The sequence below is a fragment of the Salmo trutta genome, chromosome 6 (genome assembly GCF_901001165.1).
Source record: "Salmo trutta chromosome 6, fSalTru1.1, whole genome shotgun sequence".
Classification (NCBI taxonomy): Eukaryota; Metazoa; Chordata; class Actinopteri; order Salmoniformes; family Salmonidae; genus Salmo; species Salmo trutta.
Genome location: NC_042962.1, coordinates 34,076,215 through 34,097,702, shown reverse-complemented (window position 1 = coordinate 34,097,702; position 21,488 = coordinate 34,076,215). Strand labels below are relative to the sequence as shown.

The window sequence follows — 21,488 nt, the reverse complement described above, 5'->3', positions numbered from 1 at the left end:
TTCCATGTAGCTCAGTAGAACCCCCCTCTCGGCTTAGACAGGACTTAGACTGTTATGGGTTAAGAAGTGAAATAATGAGTTGCATGGACTAACTCTGTGCAATAATAGTGTTTCACATGATTTGTCAATGACTAAATCATCTCTGTATCACACACATACACTTTTCTTTAAGGTCCCTTAGCCGAGCAGTAAATGAACAAATTTCTCAAAGAAAAACACCTATTCGTAGATGGATAAAAATAAAAAAAGCAAAACTGAATATCTCTTTGAGCATGGTGACGTTATTAATTACACATTGGATGGTGGAACTACAGCGGTGTTTGTCAGACCACGAGACATCCTGTGAATGATCTTTTAAAAAAAATATATGTAGCGTCCGAACGGTTTTGTCTTCAAACTAATTTGACCACTCCATGGAAAGATAATATTCTCAAGAACACAGTGGTCTCTGTTTTGCTCTATGATCCCAAAAGTTTCACGGGACTCGTCTGAAGGTAACCGGTACTGGTTTAAAAAATGTATGGAAGTATGGAGGTAGTTTTGTACCAGTCAAAAGTTTGGACGTTTGTTTTTATTATTTTCTACATTGTAGAATATTAATGAAGACATCAAAACTATGAAATAACACATATGTATTCATGTAGTAACCAAACAAGTGTTAAAAAAAATCAAAATATATTTTAAATTCTTTGCCCTTTGCCTTGATGACAGCTTTGCACACTCTTGGTATTCTCCTTTTCTTTTATTTAACTAGGCAAGAAGTTAAGAACAAATTCTTATTTACAATGACAGCCTACCAAAAGGCAAAAGGCCTCCTGCGACGACGGGGGCTGGGATAAAAAAAATATATATAATATATAAATATAGGACAAAACACACATCACGACAAAAGACAACACAACACTACATAAAGAGAGACAACTACATAGCATGGTAGCAACACAACATAACAACAACATGGTAGCAACACAACATGGTAGCAGCACAAAACATGGTACAAATATTATTAGGCACAGACAACAGAGGGCAAGAAGTTAGAGACAACAATACATCACACAACACAGCCACAACTGTCAGTAAGAGTGTCCATGAGGTAGTCTTTGAATTAAGAGATTGAGATAAATCTGTCCAGTTTGAGTGTTTGTTGCAGCTCGTTCCAGTCGCTAGCTGCAGCGAACTGAAAAGAGGAGCGACCCAGGGATGTGTGTGCTTTGGGGACCATTAACATAATGTGGCTGGCAGAACGGGTGATGTATGTGGAGGATGAGGGCTGTAGTAGATATCTCAGATAGGGGGGAGAGAGTCATAAGATGGTTTTATAAATAAGCATCAAGCAGAGGGTCTTGCGACGGGTATACAGAAATGACCAGTTTACAGAGGAGTATAGAGTGCAGTGATGTGTCCTATAAGGAGCATTGGTGTCAAATCTGATGGCCGAATGGTAAAGAACATCTAGCAGCACGAGAGCACCCTTACCTGCAGATCTATAAATTACGTCTCCGTAATCTAGCATGGGTAGGATGGTCATCTGAATCAGGGTTAGTTTGGCAGCTGGGGTGAAAGAGGAGCAATTACGATAGAGTAAACCAAGTCTAGATTTAACTTTAGCCTGCAGCTTTGATATGTGCTGAAAGGACAGTGTACCATCTAGCCACACTTACAAGTACTTGTTTGAGATGACTACCTTCAGCTTTATTAAAACCTCTTAGGGATCCCTTAACCTTTTTGGGATAGGGGGCAGTATTGAGAATTTTGGAAAAAATATGTGCCCATTTTTAACTGCCTCCTACACCAACTCAGAAGCTAGAATATGCATATTATTGTTCAGGTTTTGATAGAAAACACTCTGAATTTTCTAAAACTGTTTGAATGGTGTCTGTGAGTATAACAGAACTCCTATGGCAGGCAAAAACCTGACAAGGTTTCAAGCAGGAAGTACCCTGTCTGACAAAGGAGTCGTGCGTCTTGCATCTGTTTATTGAAAAGTAAGGATCTTAGCTGTAACGTGACAATTCCCAGGGCTCCGATAGGCTCTCAGAACCCGCGAAATACCTGAAGGTTTACGAGGCAGCCTCAGGCTGAAACACATTATCGGCTTTGGCAAGTGGCGGCTCAGAGGACCTTTGAATGAGGCGCGTGCACGATTCGCTCCTGAGGAGAAATTTTATTCGGCTGTTTAGGCTCAATGCATATTCCCGGTCGGAATATTATCACTTATCTACGAGATAAATGGCATAAAAATTGGTTTTAAACAGCGGTTGACATGCTTCGAAGTACGGTAATGGAATATTTAGACATTTTTTGTCACGCCAATGCGCCATGCTCGAGACCGTGATGAAGCATCCTGATAGTGTCTAGAACTCACGAACAAAACGTCGCTGTTTGGATATAACGATGGATTATTTGGGACCAAACCAACATTTGTTATTGAAGTAGAAGTCCTGGCAGTGTATTCTGACGAAGAACAAGCAAGGTAAGAACATTTTTCTTATAGGAAATGTGATTTTGGTGGAGGCTGACCTGGGTGTGTGTCTAAATAGCTAGCCCTGTGATGCCGGGCTATGTACTTAGATTATTGCAAAATGTGCTTCATCCGAAAAGCTATTTTAAAATCGGACATATCGAGTGCATAGAGGAGTAATGTATCTATAATTCTTAAAATAATTGTTATGCTTTTTGTGAACGTTTATCGTGAGTAATTTAGCAAACTGTTAGTAAATTCCCCGGAAGTTTGCGGGGGTTATGCTTTTTCTGAACGTCACATGCTAATGTAAAAAGCTGTTTTTTGATATAAATATGAACTTGATTGAACAGACATGCATGTATTGTATAACACAATGTCCTAGGTGTGTCATCTGATGAAGATCATAAAAGGTTAGTGCTGCATTTAGCTGTGGTTTGGGTTTATGTGACATGATATGCTAGCTTGAAAAATGGGTGTCTGATTATTTCTGGCTGGGCACTCTGCTGACATAATCTAATGTTTTGTTTTCGTTGTAAAGCCTTTTTGAAATCGGACAGTGGGGTTAGATTAACGAGATTCTTGTCTTTAAATAGCTGTAAAATAGTCATATGTTTGAGAAATTGAAGTAATAGTATTTCTAACGATTCAAAAATCGCGCCACTGGATTTCAGTGGCTGTTACGTAGGTGGGACGAGTTCGTCCCACATGCGCCAGAGAGGTTAACGCTCCATTCCCATTAGCGGGATAGATTTGACAACATCCGATGAAAATGCAGAGCGCCAAATTCAAAGTACAGAAATATAAATATTCAACATTCACGAAAATATAAGTGTAATACATCAAAATAAAGCTTAACTTCTTGTTAATCCAGCCGCTGTGTCAGATTTCAAAAAGGCTTTACGGCAAAAGCACACCATACAATTATCTGAGGACAGCGGCCCGCATACAAAAACATGAAAATCATTTTTCAACCAGGCAGGTGCGACACAAAAGTCAGAAATAATGATACAATAAAGGCTTTACCTTTTGAAGATCTTCATCTTTTTGCAATCCCAAATGTCTCAGTGACACAATGAATGGTCCTTTTGTTCGATAAATTCCTTCTTTATATCCCCAAAATGTAAATTAATTTGGCGCGTTTGATTCAGAAATACACAGGTTCCAACTCGCCCAACATGACTACAAAGTATCTAATAAGTTACCTGTACACTTGGTCCAAACATTTCAAACAAAGTTTCTAATCCAACCTCAGATACCCTAAAATGGAAATAACCCTAAAATGGAAATAATCGTTAAAATTTAAGACGGGATAAACAGTTTCCAATACAGAAGAAAAACAACACGGAGCGCGCTCTTGTTCACACGGACCAAACGACTAGAGACCTTCTGAGTGACACATAGAAAGAATAAGACTATTTATTAATTTCTCAAAAGAAAAACATTGAACAATTTCTAAAGACTGTTGACATCTATTGGAAGCCATAGGAACTGCAATCTGGGACCTAATAAATCAGGTTTCCCATAGAAAAGTTTTGGAAAACACAATGACCTCAAAAATACATTATTTTAACAGTTTTAGAAACTTTAGAGTGTTTTCTATCCAATACTACCATGCATATGACTATCCTAGCTTCTGGGCCTGAGTAACAGGCAATTTACTTTGGGCACGCTTTTCATCCGGACGTGAAAATACTGCCCCCTAGCCCAAAGAGGTTTTAAGATAAATGCACCAACTGTAAGTCACTCTGGATAAGTGTCTGCTAAATGAATAAATGTAAATGTGGGTACTTTGAAGAACCTAAAATATATTTTGATTAGTTTCACACTTTTTTGGTTACTACATGATTCCATGTGTGTTATATCATAGTTTTGATGTCTTCACTATTATTCTACAATGTAGAAAATAGTAAAAAATTAAGAAAAACCTTTGTCCAAAAATTTTGACTGGTACTGTATATAAATAGTACATTCGGAAAGTATTCAAACCCCTGGACCTTTTCAACATTTTGATATGTCATAGCCTTATTCTAAAACGGATGAAATAGTTTTTTCTCCCCCTCATCAATCTACACACAATACCCCATAATGACAAAGCAAAAACTGTTTTTTTTTACATTTTTGCACCTTTATTAACAAATGGTTCTCATCCAGACGTCAAAATACTGCCTCCAAGCCATAAGAAGTTAATTGAACCAGACATTGTAGAGTCTTCTGATGACAGTGATGGGGAAGAAACGGCAATCAACAAGGTTGTTGTCACCGAAACAGTTGACAGAGTTTTGAAATCAGTGGAAGAGTCTAGCTACATTTTCAAATATTATACGTTTAGTATTTAGTCAAAGTAATTTTCTTTGCAAGTTAAAGCGTATTGTTAGCTTACTACACAGCAAAAAGTCCAGTGTTGAATTAACTCCCACAGAGTTGATTTCAACACTTTTTGAGGGTTTATATAGGTCCACACTCTCCAGAGTTAAATTAACACTTTCAAAATAGTTAAACATTTAACACTCTGCCAGAGTTCCTTCTTTAACTCGCAAAACAGAGTTAAAGTAACACTGCTCCGAGTTAATTTTTATTAACTATTTGGGTAGTGTTCATTTTTATTAACTATTTGGGTAGTGTTAATTTCACTCCCTAAAGTGTCAATTATCTACACTGAAAAAATGTTAAAATGAATTGTTAATTTATTCAATATTATTTAATTAAATATATACTTATAATAATAATAATAATAATAATGAATCACAATAAACAATCATTGTCAAAAACATTTATTTGTGCCTTCTCCCTTGCAGTCAGTTGAATTAAAACATTGTGAATGAAGGTATAATGTACATACTTTCATCTGAAACATTGTATGAGCTTTGAATATCAAACTGTTTATGAAATTTAAGCTCAGACATTTTTAGTAGACATCTTTCCACACTTCGTAATACTCTGAATGCATGATGATGGTCATCAAAATTCTCTGTAAATAGCTTGTTTGTCAAAAAAAAAATATGATCTTCAACCAAAAGTACATCACTTATTTGACAAAAGACTGGCATGTCTTCTTCCATTGCACTGCAAATAACTAGTCCAGCTTTATATTCTACACCATCAACTTTAACCCAACTAGTTGAGAAAACATCTTTTGACAAGATCGTTTCAAGCATTTCATTGTTGACGACATTCTCATCTCTGAAGAGAAAAGATTTAATTGGCCCATACTCATTTTGTTTGAGGGTGAAGGTTTCCCAGTGATAAGCAATGGCCATCTGATGCTTTTTAGCAAGCGATTTGGTTATGTTTTTGAAATTTTTAAAACAATCTTTAAACAGCTTGTGTTTGGCCTCAAACCTCATACACCACGTATATAATAAGGGGCCAATTTTCCTTATAGAAGATGGGTAATGGATCATAAAATGATGCTTAGGTATCAAGTTTCTATGTGGATACAAGTGCTTAAATAGTTTGTGGTGGTCAACAATCAAATGCTTTAAATATATTGTCATAGAGAAGGTGAAAAAACTATGTTCATTATTTGAAGTAACAACAGTAACAAATTCCAGTTTTTGTTTCCTGCAGGAATAATGTCAAACAGTGGGATGTTTTTCACAAGACAATGTCTGAATAGAATTCAAACCAATGCCATTGCCAAAACTCTCCAAAATAATCTTTGTAGGAAGATTTTTTCATTCTAAAAATCCATAATCAAAACAATAAATCCTGGAAAGCAAGTCCTGTTCTGACATAGTGTTGCGTGAGATATCCAAAAAGCAATTTGATCTCATACTGAACCACACCCTCAAGAAGATCATGCATGATATCAAATGAATAGTTATTACAAACATGGAAATACTTCAATGAATTAAACGGTTTGCCTTAAATGGGATGAGACGCTTATCCATTGTGATGTAGAAGCTCTCAATCTTGCTCTTCTGACGCCCAACAGCGAGGAGGTACGGCTGCCGATCCTGCTGGTTGCGGAGATGCTCCTCCAAACTGCAGCATGACTAGGGTTGAGATCAGAAAACTGAAAATTAGACAAGAATAATGTGCAGCCAGAGAAAACTACATTATAGAAGTGATTATTCAAACAGCTTTCATTGGCTAGTGCAAGATGGGAATGAAGACTTAATTACAATTCCATCCACTTTTTAACAACCCTCATTTACATATGTGGCTAAGAAGGTGACGTGACAAATTATTATAATCACGTTAATAATATAATTACCTTATGAAAGACAACAAGTCTCAACTGCATCACATGCACTAATTTTTGGAGACTTCAGTCCCCCTGGAGGTGGTGGAAGGAGATGTAACAGCAACAACAGGGAAGCCATTTCTTGGTCGTAGGCTGAGGACAAAGAGTCACAAGAAATAACTGAAAACTCTTCAAATGTAATACTTTTAAAGTTTGAATGAGAACAGGGAGGCATTATGAGAACATTTTAAACAGTCATCCATCTATTAGTCACATTTATCCCAAAAATCAGATCAACGTTCAGAGATACACAGAATAAACAAATGAAATATAATTGCAGTTATAATTTAACTGCAATTATAGCAAATTTATTAAAATAAAAAAAAACTCACTTGTTGGCTCATCAAGATCACTTCCTGAGGGACTTTCTGCTGACTGCACCAAGCGACGCAACTCTGGTGTTGAGGTGAGCCGCTTAGCCTCTTTTATGACATTTGGCTTGAAGAACAAATCCCATTTCTGAAGAAGCCTGGAGGATGTGTCGCCATCAAATAGGAGAGTGAAGTCTTGGTCCACCTTTAAGAAAGAAGATATTAAACTACTACTACTTCAGGAAATACTTTCAAATTTCAAGCCATTCTAAACATCTCATCCCAAACTTACCAATCCTTTTGTATCCAGGAATCTTGGGAAGCTGGAGAGGATATCAACACTTCTGCCTGGGTCATTAACGAGCTTCTGACGGTGCTGAAAGGTCTCTCTCATCTTCTGGAAAAATCAGGGAATTGTCTGTGGTATGGTTGAGCAAAGACATGGCCTCTTGGCAAGCATCACCATCAAGCTGCCTTTCAACATTAACAGTCCTTTGGAAATTTGGGCCCCCTGGAGAAAAGTCAATTGGGCTATTTGGTAGCAGTGCAGATCCTCGACGAATCTTCCTCTGGACTGTTTTCAGACGCCAGAAATGTATCCTGTGCTGCTTGCAGCATCATAGAAGTGTTCCTGAAATGGAAAAAAAGAAAATAAATGCGTTGTCATACCAGGCTCATGAGAAATCTCACGGAATTCAAATACCAATGTCGTCCACACAGTTTTGTGTCACAACATGACATGAAAGAGTTAACAATAATAATGCCTATTACATAGCCCTTCTTGGAGTATGGATCCTTGAGGGAAGGGAACAACATCACTATCCCACGCGCATAATCTTCTCTGATTGCTTTAGTGGGGCGGTGCCTGAGAGGAGATATTAAATTAGTACATTTATGCAATGGCCATGCAGTTATCTGGTACAAATAAAAACAATGTGAAACAAACATACCCATGATTGTCAATCATGTAAGCCACCAGGATGTTAACCATTTTTCTTCTTGCAGCATCTGTTAGGGTTTCTGTTGTTTGGTACTCCTGTAGTACTTCTTCACCCCCAGACTTGACTCTTAGCACAGCTTCAATCAACTAATACAAAACAAAAACATTACAATACAAAACATGGTGATAAATAGCTTTTCTAGAGACTCAGAGTGAAAAAATGTGAAAGCATTAAGAAACCTGTTCAGCAGACACAGCATCATGTGTATCCTCAATTCTTTGTCTCTTGCTAGGGACATCATCTAGGATTATAGTTGATGCACTTGAGCTGAAGCTTGAGTCAGACGTCTCAGAAGCAGAAGACAAGGAGAAATCAGAGAATTCTAAAGGAATAGAAAAAATGCAAATAATTATATTATGTAAGGTGTAAAGTTCTTTATTATACCTGCCTTGATATCTCACCCTGATCTGAGAATAGTGTCAGCACCACATTGCCTTGTCCAACGAGGTCGCTGAATATTTCTGCATCAACTTCTGTCCCTGTTGCATCCTTGTATATAACTTTTGCATCAGGTGGCAGGCAAAATCTCTCGATGACTGGAAAAGATAGTAAGGTCAAACTGAATGTGCCTTTGAAGTCAGCACTGTTTCTTGCCTCACAGCCAATAACTCTTCACGTTGAATACACACTGTATAACCCTTAAACCCTTAAATAGACCTAGAGCATTTTCCCTCACATAACCCATTCCCTCTTAAATCCAAATTGATGATTGGCTTTTTTTCGTGACTGTTTTGGTGTATATTAATACTTTACACTCTATGGAGCACACATTACAGAACTGAAAATGATTAGCAATTTAACCCCATTTACCGTATAAAAGAGTCTGATAAAGGCATGTAAAGAAAATCAGAATCGACAACATTAAGGAGCTTGCACAACGAGCTTTTAAAGCCATGCTAACCGTTTTCATGGAATTGCATAAAGTCAAACCGTCCTTCATCCTCATCCAGCTTCACATATTTCTGCTGTTGGCTGTACTTCACCTGGACCAGCATTTTGACTGAGACATGCAAGGAAGTTTGACAAAGTAAATAAACATTTAAAGGAAGAACGATAAAGATTAAAGTCGACAGTGTTACACCATTTTTGGTGACCCATCAGATTCTGTGACCTGCACTGTTGGAAAAAGTACTAATTTTCAGAAAATCGCGCTGTGACTGAGATATTAAAATGCTGCGTATGCATTGACTCATCAGTATTTAATGAAGCACTTAAATGTTTAATAAATGTTTAATATCAGTCACAGCCCGATTTTCTGCTAATTTTGTACTTTAGCTTTAACTTAGTAATTTCAGTACAATTAACTGGTGAAGGGGGGGAAAAGACGTTAGCTCCTGCCTCAAACAAGATTTTATACAGTAAAAAAACATAACGCTTTGTTTTTCCTTTCAATAAATCATCATTGATAAAGTTGGAGACGGTTTAAGTAACAAACTGTTAGCTAGCTTACCGTACACTTCTAGCTAGCTAATCACCAGGACAAATTTGCTGCTCAGACCTGGCAACAAACACGGTTTTGTTAGGCATATATTCTCTGTAGATGTTTCATTGTTCATACTGAAATTCTCAGCATCAATTTATAATTGTTTCAGTAAGTTTGAGTTAATTGCACTTACCGTGTAGTACTGCATGGGAGGGAGAAAATGGCGCCGACTTGTCTCCTCTGTCTCCAACCGATGAAGTGAAATGCATGGGCGGAGCTTAATTACATCTCTGCGGAGTTGGGTTAACACTGACCGGATCAACTCTGTCAAATAACTCCAACACTGAACACCATTTAAATCAGAATGTGTTAAAATTACACTCTGGGAGTGAAAATCAACTCGGAAATGTTTAACCCTGAAATTTCAACACTCCAATTTTTGCTGTGTAGCTAACTTTAGCTGGCTGGCTTGCTAGCAAATGCTACATGTATGAGCTTTGTAGTAATATTATTTGTATCTCAGAAATCCATTTGCCTTGCCAGTTATAGCCTAATGTTAGCTAGCTAGCTAAGATTGAACCTAGTTGGTTATCTTTAGCTACCTGCAGATTCATGCATGGTGCGTGGTAATATGGGTTGGGATTATGGGTCTTAACAAAAGACTCCACTACGCAAGTAACAATTTCACTGTACCGTTTACACCTTCTGTATCCTGTGCATATGTCAAATAAACATTGATATAGTGTGTATTTACCAGAGACCGTAATGTGAAAAACAACATGAACTGCACCAAAGTCAGATTATGATTGTCACGGGCATCGGGTATGTGTAATTTTAACTGACTTGTCCGGAAGGACCCATATAGATCCGAATGCGACTGCTGCAGTAGAGAGAGAGAGAGAAATTGTATCATTCATTCTGCTGCTCTTTGCTTTTCATGAGCGTCACGCGTATAGCTTGCTGTTGTTTTTGGGTCATCAAAGCGGCAATAGGCTACAGTCAATGAGCCTCCTTGTTGGGCAAAATTTAGGAGATATATAATCATTGCAAGATGGAATTAAAATTATGGAATAAAAAGGATAGGCTACAACAACCATGTGTGGGCTATAAGCAGGACAATAGACTCTTGCAAACACGTTTCTGTATTTTGATACTGTGTGCAAGGCAATTGATCAGCATTAAAAACTTCAAGGATGAGGCCTCCCGAGTGGTGCAGTGGTCTAAGACACTGCATCGCAGTGCGAACTGCGTTGCTACAGATGCTGGTTCGATACCTGTGTCGGCTGTGACTGGGAGACCCATGAGGCGATGGTGGGCTTTTGGTTTCTCTCCCTCTAAGAACAGAGATAAATAATTCTAAATAACAAACTGGCTTTATTTACAAATTAGTTAGAATGTCTCACTTCATGTTCAAGAATGGCCTTTTTCTTCATTTGAAAATGAAATAATCTCCAAAATATCATTATTTTTTTAAACAAGCCATAGAAAGTTGGTTGCAATTTCAGATTAATCCATCAGAAAAGACAGAACAAATAATGCAACAAATATTGTGGTTAAACGCAAATATACTAATTGATTAAAACAACTTTATTGACTGTACTAGATTTTCCGTTCCTCCCGAAAGCCCTAATCTGCTCACTTAAATGAATAGATATCCTGGTCATGGTGCTACAGTGTGTTGTTTCAGCATAATCAAAGTGAGGACAATCGACGATCTGCTGTATACTTATGGTCTATTGTAAACTGAAATTCACACCTTTCCAGTACTCCTCTGAGGGCAGAGATAAGGGCGGCAGCTGATGCATTGGTCCAGAGCCAGGCGGTATTGTCAGAGGGTCACTCGTTATTGGCGGAGAGTCAGGTGGAGAATGACGCGTTGAAGAGGAAGAGGAATGAGAGAAGCAATTGTGACTCCATAACTTCAAAATGCTCTTTAAATAAATAAGACCTACACCACTTTTAACAGCACATTACTCAACACTAGTGAGACTCATGTCGCCTACGGTAGGCCTACAGTATATCGGAAAATATGACTTGACTCTCTGCCAATAATTACATATAGAGGAATGGAGGATATTTCTCTACTTCAGTAATATTTATTCCCATAGTAATTCGTTATGGATCCATAACTAAATAAACATTGGCATTTTGAAACAGTATTTTTATCATTATTTTATTAACAAAAGCATAAAGATGCCATTATTAGTTACATTGTTTTAGTTTGAAAATGCAAACTAGTGTGGTGGTTAATTTCTGTATTATCAAATGAGGAGAGACAAATTCATCACACAAGTCAGAGTCATACTTAAACTGAATCTTTATTAGTGAGAGCTCTGCAATAGCGATGGCTGGTCGACGAACCACCCTCAGATGATTCGTTGAGAGCCACGACACAAAGGCTACTAAAATTTTACATAGCAAAGATCCACCTGCTAGTCTACATAACAAACCACATATGTTTGGAACAGTTCACAAGGTGAAACTTGTTAAATGAGAAAGGAGTATCCCACAGCCAGATAGCATTTGCTATAAATTCTGTTCAGTTTGGCCCCTTAGACGAGGCTCCAATCTCGTTCCTGGTACTTCATAGCACAAAAACACCAACTCATTCCATGGCATGAATCAGTTGGCGGCATTGAATCAACTCCAGATACTCCCATCTCAAGTAAAACCCCTTCTTAACCACACGCCTTGACAAGCTCACTGAGGGGAGTGAGCTTCTAGGTCATACACTATCCCAGGTTGAGTACAACATCAGAGATGACATACAATGGTTCCAGACACTACCCCACACATCTTTTGTCTCAAACCTTATCTCCCCCAAGGCCAAAGGAGGGAGTGACTGGCACACAGACAATGTGGACAATTGGTTCCCCATTAATCGCGTCATCCATTCTCATGGTTTAAGAATAGGTAAAGACACATTCACATATGAAGACATGTTTCCTCCTGTCCTCTTCTCTTTCTGATATTCTGCATAGCACCAGTGACATATGAAAGACAAGCCTGACTTCTCCCCTTTCTGGGCCCCAGGTGAATGAGCCCCAGCTGAGGGAAGAAGTGCAACTGCCAACACCAGAGTCCGAAGGGATAAATTCTAATATCAAGCATATCATATAAGCATATTATGCAGATAAGACATCTTAATTATCTATGTGACCTAATTAATTATGTTTCTTCTGCCACACTGGCACTAAGAACCGAACAGCGGGAATGTTTCCCTAGTCAGCACCATTATTAGTGCAATGCCCCTTAAAGTGTTGCCAGTGTGGCGGGGTGGGGGTTGCTTATGGTTTTGCCTACACCAAGTAACCTGCTTTTTAAATTATATGAACAAAAAATATTCAATATTATTTGGGATGGCAAGCCAGACAAAATGTATAGGGTCTATTTGTATAACAAATATGAATTCAGAGGGCAGAAATGATTAAATATTAAAGCATTAGACCTATCACTAAAGACATCAGTCATTAAAAATTATACTTACATCCGAAATGGTTCTCTAGTAAATCGGTAAGTGTCACGACTTCCGCCGAAGTCCGTCCCTCTCCTGGTATGGAGAGGGACCGCGTTCGGCGGTCACCGTCACCGGTCTTCTAGCCATCTCCGATCCACCTTTCATTTTCCATTTGTTTTGTCTTTGTTTTCTACACACCTGGTTTCATTCCCCAATTACATGTTCATGTATTTAACCCTCTGTTTCCCCCATGTTTTTGTGCGTGATTGTTTCTATGTTCATTCGGTACGTTATGGTTGGTTTTCGACGCGTGCTGTTTTCACCCGTGCGTAATTGATTACCGTTTATTGTTGGTCAAGTGTATTGTTACCTTGTGCCTTTATTTTGAGTAAAGTACGTTGCTCACTCATTCTGCTCTCCTGCACCTGACTTCATGCACCAGCTACACCCACCTTCTGACAGTAGGAATGTCTCACCCCATGTTCAAGAATGGCCTTTTTCCCTTTATTCAGATTACAACTAATCACTTTTGGTTGTTTGACAACAAAATCATCTCCAAAATATCATTATTTTTTAAACAAGCATTAGAAAGTTGGTTGCAATTTCAGTTGAATCCACCTGAAAAGACAGAACAAATAATACAACAAATATTGTGGTTAAGGACCAAAAAATTGACAGCTGTGCCATATAAATAGCAAAATAGATGGGAAGAGATGTTTGATGTACTTATTCCATGGCACACGGTTTATGAATTGACACACAAAACAATGCCGGATTCAAAACTTCTATTTAAATTATTATACAGAATTCTTGCAACCAATAGAATGTTATATATATGGGGGATACAATCTTCCCAGCTCTGAAGATTTTGCTGTCTGGAGGCAGAGTCATTAGATCATTTATTTTGGTACTGTCCATATGTAGCTCGTTTTTGGTCACAGGTCCAGGAATGGCTGAAGAATTGCAACATTTACCTATAACTAACGCTGCAGATAGCAATACTGGGTGATTTGAAAAGTCATAGACAATCAATCAATAATATAATCATTATTTTAGCAAAAATGTTTATCTTTAATTTACAATCTGTAGAAGCTATGAGAATTCTGTATTTTTGTGAAGCATCACAGCACAGTTGAAAAATATATGGCAAATAGAAATCCAAAATGTATGGTGTTAAGAGATAGATGGGAGGGGTTGAATGGAGCTGAAGAGTGAGACTAATAACAACAAGAACACCAATGTAAAACATACGGGGTCTGTAAAATGTATATAGGTTCAGCATTTTTGTGAAATAGCACAGTTACAAATAGAAATCAATCTGGATGAACATCAGAAATAGAGGAAGGACTATAAACAAACAAAATATAACTATTGTAAAATAGATTGTGTCTGTAAAATGTGTATAATATGTATAAACTGAAGGCAGAAGCCTAAGTGTTATTGTTAATTAGCGCGAGTCGGCTAGGTTGGTTGCTGTCTCTCCCTCCCTCCTCCCTGTTCCCAGTGTCACTCGCTCACACGCACAGCACGGCCCCTGCTAGTGTCACCTCCCTCTACCTTCTCTTCCTCACACTTTATCAGCTCCGCTCCATAAAGGATCTTTAAAAAAAATTCTCTGCTGCTTCCCTCACTTGGATCGGACCGGGTCTCGATCCGACCAGGCCTATACGGAACGGGTCTAGTTGTTCTCGGGTCCATTTGGAACGGGCCTCTATATTTAAAAAATGCATTTATGCATATGAAAGCCCTAGATCCATTTCGGAACGCGTCCTACTTCCTCAAGTTTTATTTGAGAGTAAATATGGCTTTGATAATAGCTCGTGCCTATCCAGCCACTGACCTCACCGCACGTCATTGGTGTGAACCATACAACAGTAGTGTCATTTAACATTTCATAAACAGTGCAGGAAAGGAGTATGATTGTTAGGAAGTCTAAATGGTGTTCGACTGCCACATCAGATTTGACCTTTAATTAACAGAATGGCTGTCATTGAGTCAAGACATATTCTGACGGCTTGAGAGGTTGAGAGGCACTGCAGAATTACAGCCTCTTGCATGTCGTTTTTGGGGTGAAATTTACTGTAAAAAAGAGCATGCCTTTTTTATTAATAGAAACCTTTCAGAGCCGAGCATGGTGATGTCATGCATAGTTAACCAACCAACCCCCACCCCCGTCTGTCCTCTCTTTTCATTCACAACTAATGAGTTAGCCTTGGAAGTAATTGTCTTATCAATCTCATTAACACTCTGTCTATTTCTATCAAGTGCCTTTTGCCCACTGAACTGTTGTGCAGTTATTACTGTGTTCTAAAGCAGATGACAGGGTGCATGATTTAACACGCAGTTTTATGGGGAATCCAGGCCGTATCAAAGGGCCATGTTTGGTTCTACCAGGGAGGTTCCAGGGTTGTGATGCTAATGAAAGGGGATATTAATTGCACAGACCTAAACAGCAGAAATGTTCAAAAATAATAAAATAATCCAAATCAAATGTATTTATAAAGCCATTTTTACATCAGCAGATGTCACAAGATCTCTTCTCCCTCCCCTCAGTCTCCTCGGTCCCCCACGTTCTCAGGACGGCACATTGGCAGCACACCTTCCTTGGCCATGTCACCATCTCCCCCTCTCCCCTCACTGCAAAATACTAATGGACAGTGATAGAAAGCAGAGTAGCAGGAGAGGAAATGAAATGACGTTACTGGTTGTGTCATGTCAGCATGTGCATCTTCCCGGGTCTGACAGATCGCCCAATTAACCTTATTTACCACATCTCCTTTCTTTCCTCTAACGAGCTCCGCTGGGCCCTGCACTAATGACGAGCTGCTGAAAACTGACGGGGGCCATTGGTGCGCTGGTTCCAAATGCATTTGTCCTCAATTACTCAGGCATCCAAGACAATGTCTGTGTCCCAAATAGCACCCTATTCCCTATGTACTGCACTACCTTTGACCAGAGGGCTTTTGTTACAGATACAGGTATCCTGTGTGTGCATTATCTTTCCTTCTGCCCTATTGACAGGTGCCGCCAATCAGTCACCAATCAGTCGCTAATTTGAAGACACACCTGCTCCTTTTCTCTTACCCAATCACATCTCCTTTCCCTTGGTTTAAAAACCCAGTCAGTTGTTTTCTTAATAGCTCAATCTCTCTGTCTCTCTCAATCGAGCTCGCTTTTGGTTTTTGCTTCTACATGTCACATTTGTCCGGTATTATGTGAGTATGTTTTGTTATGGTGTTTGACTGTTTGTTTGATGGTGGGAAAAGGGGGTTCCAAGCCAAGTCGCCCATGGGCATACATTACCCGTAGGAATACTTTGTCTAAGAACACCAGTTAGAACTGGGCGGACCACCCGCTGTTTTGTTGGTTAGTTAGTTAGCTGTATTGAAGCAGGCAAGTCTAGCTTAGGGGTGTTTTTGGATATTTATTATTTATTTCCTTGGGTCCAGCTCAGCCCCCCCCCCCCCCCGTTATCGTGTGTTTAAACAATAAACCAGTAGTGTTTGACGGTAATGTAAGTTGTCTGTGGTTATTAGTTCTCACTGTTCCTTTTCACTATTATGATTTGTATGAGATATGTTACGGGTCTCGTTTCCATCCCCCCCCTAGACTGCAGGACAAAATGGATTCGTAACATCTGTCTTTACTGACACCCATGCCGCTCGTGCGAATTCTTGTAGTGTTTTAGTTCAGTGTTGAGCGTCACCGCTGGGAATAGCTGATATAACATTAGTGTTTATTTTTTTTGGCTCTTGTGTATTAGTGGTAGTTCAAAATGGCTACATTTGATTTTAAATCTTTTTTGGGTAACCCTACGTGGGAGGTTTTTGACAAATGTCGTAGAGTTGATTTACTGAACTTGGCTGACCATTATTCTGTACCGATTCCGCAGAGTTTAGTTAAAGCGGAGGTTAAACAACTGTTAAATGTTTTGTTGGAAGAGCAAGTGCTTGTGTTACCGCTGCCTGAGCCTACTACCCATGTAGGGGATGTTGCTGCTCTTGTAAGCCCGTCGGTGTCTGTGAACAAGGGCGAGGCTAAAACTCCAGCCACATTGTCACATTTGGCTCCACTCTCCCCACTGTCAAACGGTGATGCCAGGAGGGAAGTCCGTTCGACACGGCTCCAACTGGAGGCGGAAGAGAACCCAAATTAGGCAAGAATCTCCAGTTGGAGATGTGTAAAATTGAGGCAGAAAGAGAACAGCAGCAGTTGGAGCTCAAAATGCGCCAGATGGAATTGGAGGCAGACACAGCGAGTCTAGCCTCCCTTCCTGCTGTGCCTGCTATTGAGCCGTCCACACCAGCTGGAGCTTCCAACACTTTTGACATTAGTAGGCAGATTGACTCTCTGAACAAAGGTACTAAGGCAGAGGTTGACTCTATTTTTGTGTTTTTGAACGTATAGCTGTAGCATTGAAATGGCCTGAAGCAGTATGGTGCCTATTTACTTCAGTGTAAATTAACTGTTAATAAAATAGCTTTTCGGCGAAAGCACATTTTGCAATATTCTGAGTAGATATCACGGCTAGCTAATTTGACACTCACCAAGTTTGGCCCTCACCAAACTCAGATTTACTATAAGAAAAATTGGATTACCTTTGCTGTTCTTCGTCAGAATGCACTCCCAGGACTTCTACTTCAACAACAAATGTTGTTTTGATTCCAAATAATCCATAGTTATATTCAAATACCTCCGTTTTGTTCGTGCGTACAGGTCAGTTTCCGAAAGGTGACGCGCAAGCGCATTTCGTGACAAAAAAATTCCAAATATTCCGTTACCGTACTTCAAAGCAAGTCAAACGCTGTTTAAAACCTCTTACATCTACACGTTCCGCTAGCGGAACGTCTGCTCCAATATCCAATGATGGGCGGGGCGCGAAATTCAAACTCCTCTAAATCCGAAAACTTACACTTTTCAAACATATGACTATGTTACAGCTATTTAAAGACAAGACTCTCCTTTATCTAACCAAACTGTCCGATTTCAAAAAGGCTTTACAGCGAAAGCAAAACATTAGATTATGTCAGCAGAGTACCCAGCCAGGAATAATCACACAGCCATTTTTCAAGCTAGCATATCATGTCACATAAACCCAAACCATATCTAAATGCAGCACTAACCTTTGATGATCTTCATCAGATGACACACCTAGGACATTGTGTTATACAATACATGCATGTCTGTTCAATCAAGTTCATATTTATATCAAAAACCAGCTTTTTACATTAGCATGTGACGTTCAGAACTAGCATTCCCACCGAACACTTCCGGTGATTTTACTAAATTACTCACGATAAACGTTCACAAAAAGCATAACAATTATTTTAAGAATTATAGATACAGAACTCCTCTATGCACTCGATATGTCCGATTTTAAAATAGCTTTTCGGATGAAGCACATTTTGCAATAATGTAAGTACATAGTCCGGCGTTACAGGGCTAGCTATTTAGACACCCTGCAAGTTTAGCCTTCACCAAAATCACATTTCCTATAAGAAAAATGTTCTTACCTTGCTTGTTCTTCATCAGAATACACTGCCAGGACTTCTACTTCAATAACAAATGTAGGTTTGGTCCCAAATAATCCATCGTTATATCCAAACAGCGACGTTTTGTTCGTGCGTTCTAGACACTATCCCAACGCTAAATCTCGGCCACGAGCATGACGCAAAATATGACAAAAAATTTCTAAATATTCCATTACCGTACTTCGAAGCATGTCAACCGCTGTTTAAAACCAATATTTATGCAATTTATCTCGTAGAGAAGCGATAATATTCCGACCGGGAATCTGCCTGTCTGTAAACTGAGGAAAAAACCGAAAGCCGGGGGCGGGGCGTGTCACGCGCCTAAGGCTTAGTCCATTGACTGACCACTCAGCTTTTGCTCTCGTGTGCTTCAGCCAGGGCTTTGAATTACATCATTCCTGTTTTTCCCGGGCTGTGAGACTCCATTGTTGACGTGAGAAGTGTCACGTAAGAGCAGAGATCCTTTGTAAACGATAGAGATAATCAAGAAGGGCAAGAAATGTTCAGACAGGGTACTTCCTGAACAGAAGCATCTCAGGTTTTTGCCTGCCATAGGAGTTCTGTTATACTCACAGACACCATTCAAACAGTTTCAGAAACTTTGGAGTGTTTTCTCTCCAAAGCTAATAATTATATGCATATTCCAGTTTCTGGGCAGGACTAATAATCAGATTAAATCGGGTACGTTTTTTATCCAGCCGTGAAATTACTGCCCCCTAGATGTAAGAGGTTAAAATCAATGTTTATGCTATTTTTCTCATAAAATAGCAATAATATTCCAACCGGGCAACGTTGTATTCATTCAAAGGCTAAAAGAAAAAAATTAAATTCTCATGAACGCGCTTCTCAGTGTCACTGTTCCCAGCCTGACGACTCACAAACAGAGCTGCTGTACTTCGCCCAGAGACTGCAGACACCCCATTACACTTTGTGGCACCTTCTGAGAGCCAATGGAAGCGTTAGAAAGCGTCACATAGCAGCAGAGATGCTGTATTTTCGATAGAGATGCAACAGAAGGACTACAAATTGTCAGACAGGGCACTTCCTGTATGGAATCTTCAGGTTTTGGCCTGCCATATGAGTTCTGTTATACTCACAGACACCATTCAAACAGTTTTAGAAACTTTAGGGTGTTTTCTATCCAATGCATATTCTAGTTTCTGGGCAAGAGTTGTAACCAGTTTAAATCGGATACGTTTTTATCCGGCCGTGCAAATACTGCCCCCTAGCCCCAACAGGTTTTAAGAGTGCGTCTTACACTGGAGTCACTGAGGCTTAACACTTCTGTCAAAACAAAGCATGTGGACATGACATGGATTTAATTTTCAATTATGTAAAAGTCACCACATTTTGTTTTGAATGCCTGTTAATAATACTTTTGATGAAAACCGATGGTGAATTTGATTTGAGGTTGATTGCAACAGACAAACTGGTGCAATACTCTAAGTGATCCAGTGTCTCGCAATGAAATGGTGCAATACATTTTCACACTTATCTGAAAAACAGGCAGATCAGAGAAAGAGCACTGAGGCTGAAAATGGTTGTGGTGCGAGTGATTGTTAGTCTGCAGTCAGAGTTCCTACAATGTAGCCTATTAAATCAAGCCATAACTGAAGGTATCAAAGTAAAACCAAAGGCTGATTTGCCAAAGTGCTGTGAGTAGTTTGGGAGACAAGCTACGTCATCTCTCCCCCGCCTCTCCCTTTCCAAGACTTCAGAGGAGCGGTAGGACTCTAGAGAGGTCTGACGAGGCTATTCAATTGCCCAGCACCGACTGACAATGAGGCTCATGTCCAGAGGATAGAAAAATAAATTAGAACAAAGGAGAAAAAGGAAATGAAGGCTAGTGCACAGTGGGTGCTGCTCCCCATGAACTGAGCCTGTTAGTGTTTCGTCTCTGTCTCACAAATCAGGGAAGAGATGACCAGGAAAAATGTGAGGCCGCTATTGTGTCATGAGCCATTCCCATGTTTGGCAAAAAGAGGGTTGTTAATATGATTTTGACCTTGATGAATTTGCACCATTTTATTTATATTGCAAAAAGACTTGGAAGTCATGAAGATACAAATGCCGATTGTAATTCATAGTGATCAGCACGTGTTGTAAAGTTCGTTCTAATAATACCAAAAGTGTCCACAATGTTGTAAAACTTGTAGAAAATGAGACAAGATACATGACATTCTGTTTCAAAGTGCAAGTGTGCATTTCTAAGCTTCTCAAGCTTTTCCCTCACCTGGCTAGAACGACTGTAAACGGAATGCTCTGTCTTTTTGAAATATGTCCAAGTGATTCAGCTCCCATCCATTTACAGCTCTCATGGAGTACCTGCTGCACAGATTCTTGTAGTTCACTGCAGCATAGTCCAGGACATGCATGGATAATTTGATATTCTATTGCTTGATATTACGCACCTGCGATAACATCTGCAAATCTGTGTACCCGACCAACTTTGATTTGAACTGAGCATTACATTCTAGTATATTATAATACAGTATGTACAGAAAAAAAATATATATTTATGTTTTCACAATACGTCACAACAATTACAGCTTGGCAAATGTATATGGAAAAGCAGCAAAGCATTTGCAGAGTTTACCATTGCACTCGGCAGCACCTCCCATCCATTATGTCTATCTAGCTAGGGCCTGAATGCAATACGGGAGTATCACTGAAACAAGATGCAATTTCCACGCTTTGTGATTCAAATGGGAGAAGAAAATTGATCCCACCTCACGCATTTAGAAGGGTATTCTAATGAAGGGCACCGTGGCCTAATGGGATAGATAGAAGTACAGAAATCTTGGCCTAAGTGGCTGACTGAGGAAGATAGTGCACTAGCCAGAGCCTGATTCATCAAGTATTACAGTTCAAATAAAAGTTGGTGCTGCTCGCCAAATTGATTATCAATATGCCCCTGTGCTGCATTAGTAGAAATGATAATGGCATACTTAACTTTCTTGGCTATTTCTGCCAGAGACTGCAATTCATCACGAAGAAGAGAATCTACTGTATTAAGATCTACGTTATTCATAATTATTTTACTTGTTATTGATGC

At 39.3% G+C, this 21,488-nt stretch overlaps 1 protein-coding gene across 5 annotated transcripts; it reads right to left on the bottom strand.

Annotated features, from left to right (window-relative positions):
* Positions 1-5,219: 5,219 nt before the first annotated feature.
* LOC115195869 (uncharacterized) lies at positions 5,220-9,887 on the bottom strand. 5 transcript variants are annotated; one of them, XM_029756190.1, is made up of 11 exons: positions 9,639-9,682; positions 9,473-9,520; positions 8,924-9,022; positions 8,424-8,558; positions 8,202-8,344; positions 7,972-8,108; positions 7,793-7,886; positions 7,314-7,652; positions 7,043-7,226; positions 6,681-6,803; positions 5,220-6,459 (listed from the first exon to the last, which is right to left on the bottom strand). In XM_029756190.1, the coding sequence occupies exons 3-8, from the start codon at positions 9,015-9,017 to the stop codon at positions 7,602-7,604; spliced, it is 654 nt and encodes a 217-aa protein (XP_029612050.1). In that variant the 5' UTR covers positions 9,018-9,022; positions 9,473-9,520; positions 9,639-9,682; the 3' UTR covers positions 5,220-6,459; positions 6,681-6,803; positions 7,043-7,226; positions 7,314-7,601. The 5 variants fall into 5 exon arrangements, 4 of the variants coding, with proteins under 4 accessions (XP_029612050.1, XP_029612048.1, XP_029612049.1 ...); XM_029756188.1 differs by lacking the exon at positions 9,473-9,520 and having other exon boundaries at positions 9,639-9,887; XM_029756189.1 differs by lacking the exons at positions 7,793-7,886; positions 9,473-9,520 and having other exon boundaries at positions 9,639-9,887.
* Positions 9,888-21,488: the final 11,601 nt, after the last annotated feature.

Bases quoted from the DNA above. Each gene is read 5' to 3' on its own strand.
- LOC115195869 (XM_029756188.1), bottom strand. From the start codon at position 9,714: ATGCATTTCACTTCATCGGTTGGAGACAGAGGAGACAAGTCGGCGCCA. The intron at 8,109-8,201 runs GTTTCTTAATGC...GTTTTGTATTAG, and splicing joins ATGCTGTGTCTGCTGAACAG to TTGATTGAAGCTGTGCTAAG. The intron at 7,653-7,792 runs GTAATAGGCATT...TTTCCATTTCAG, and splicing joins CATACTCCAAGAAGGGCTAT to GAACACTTCTATGATGCTGC.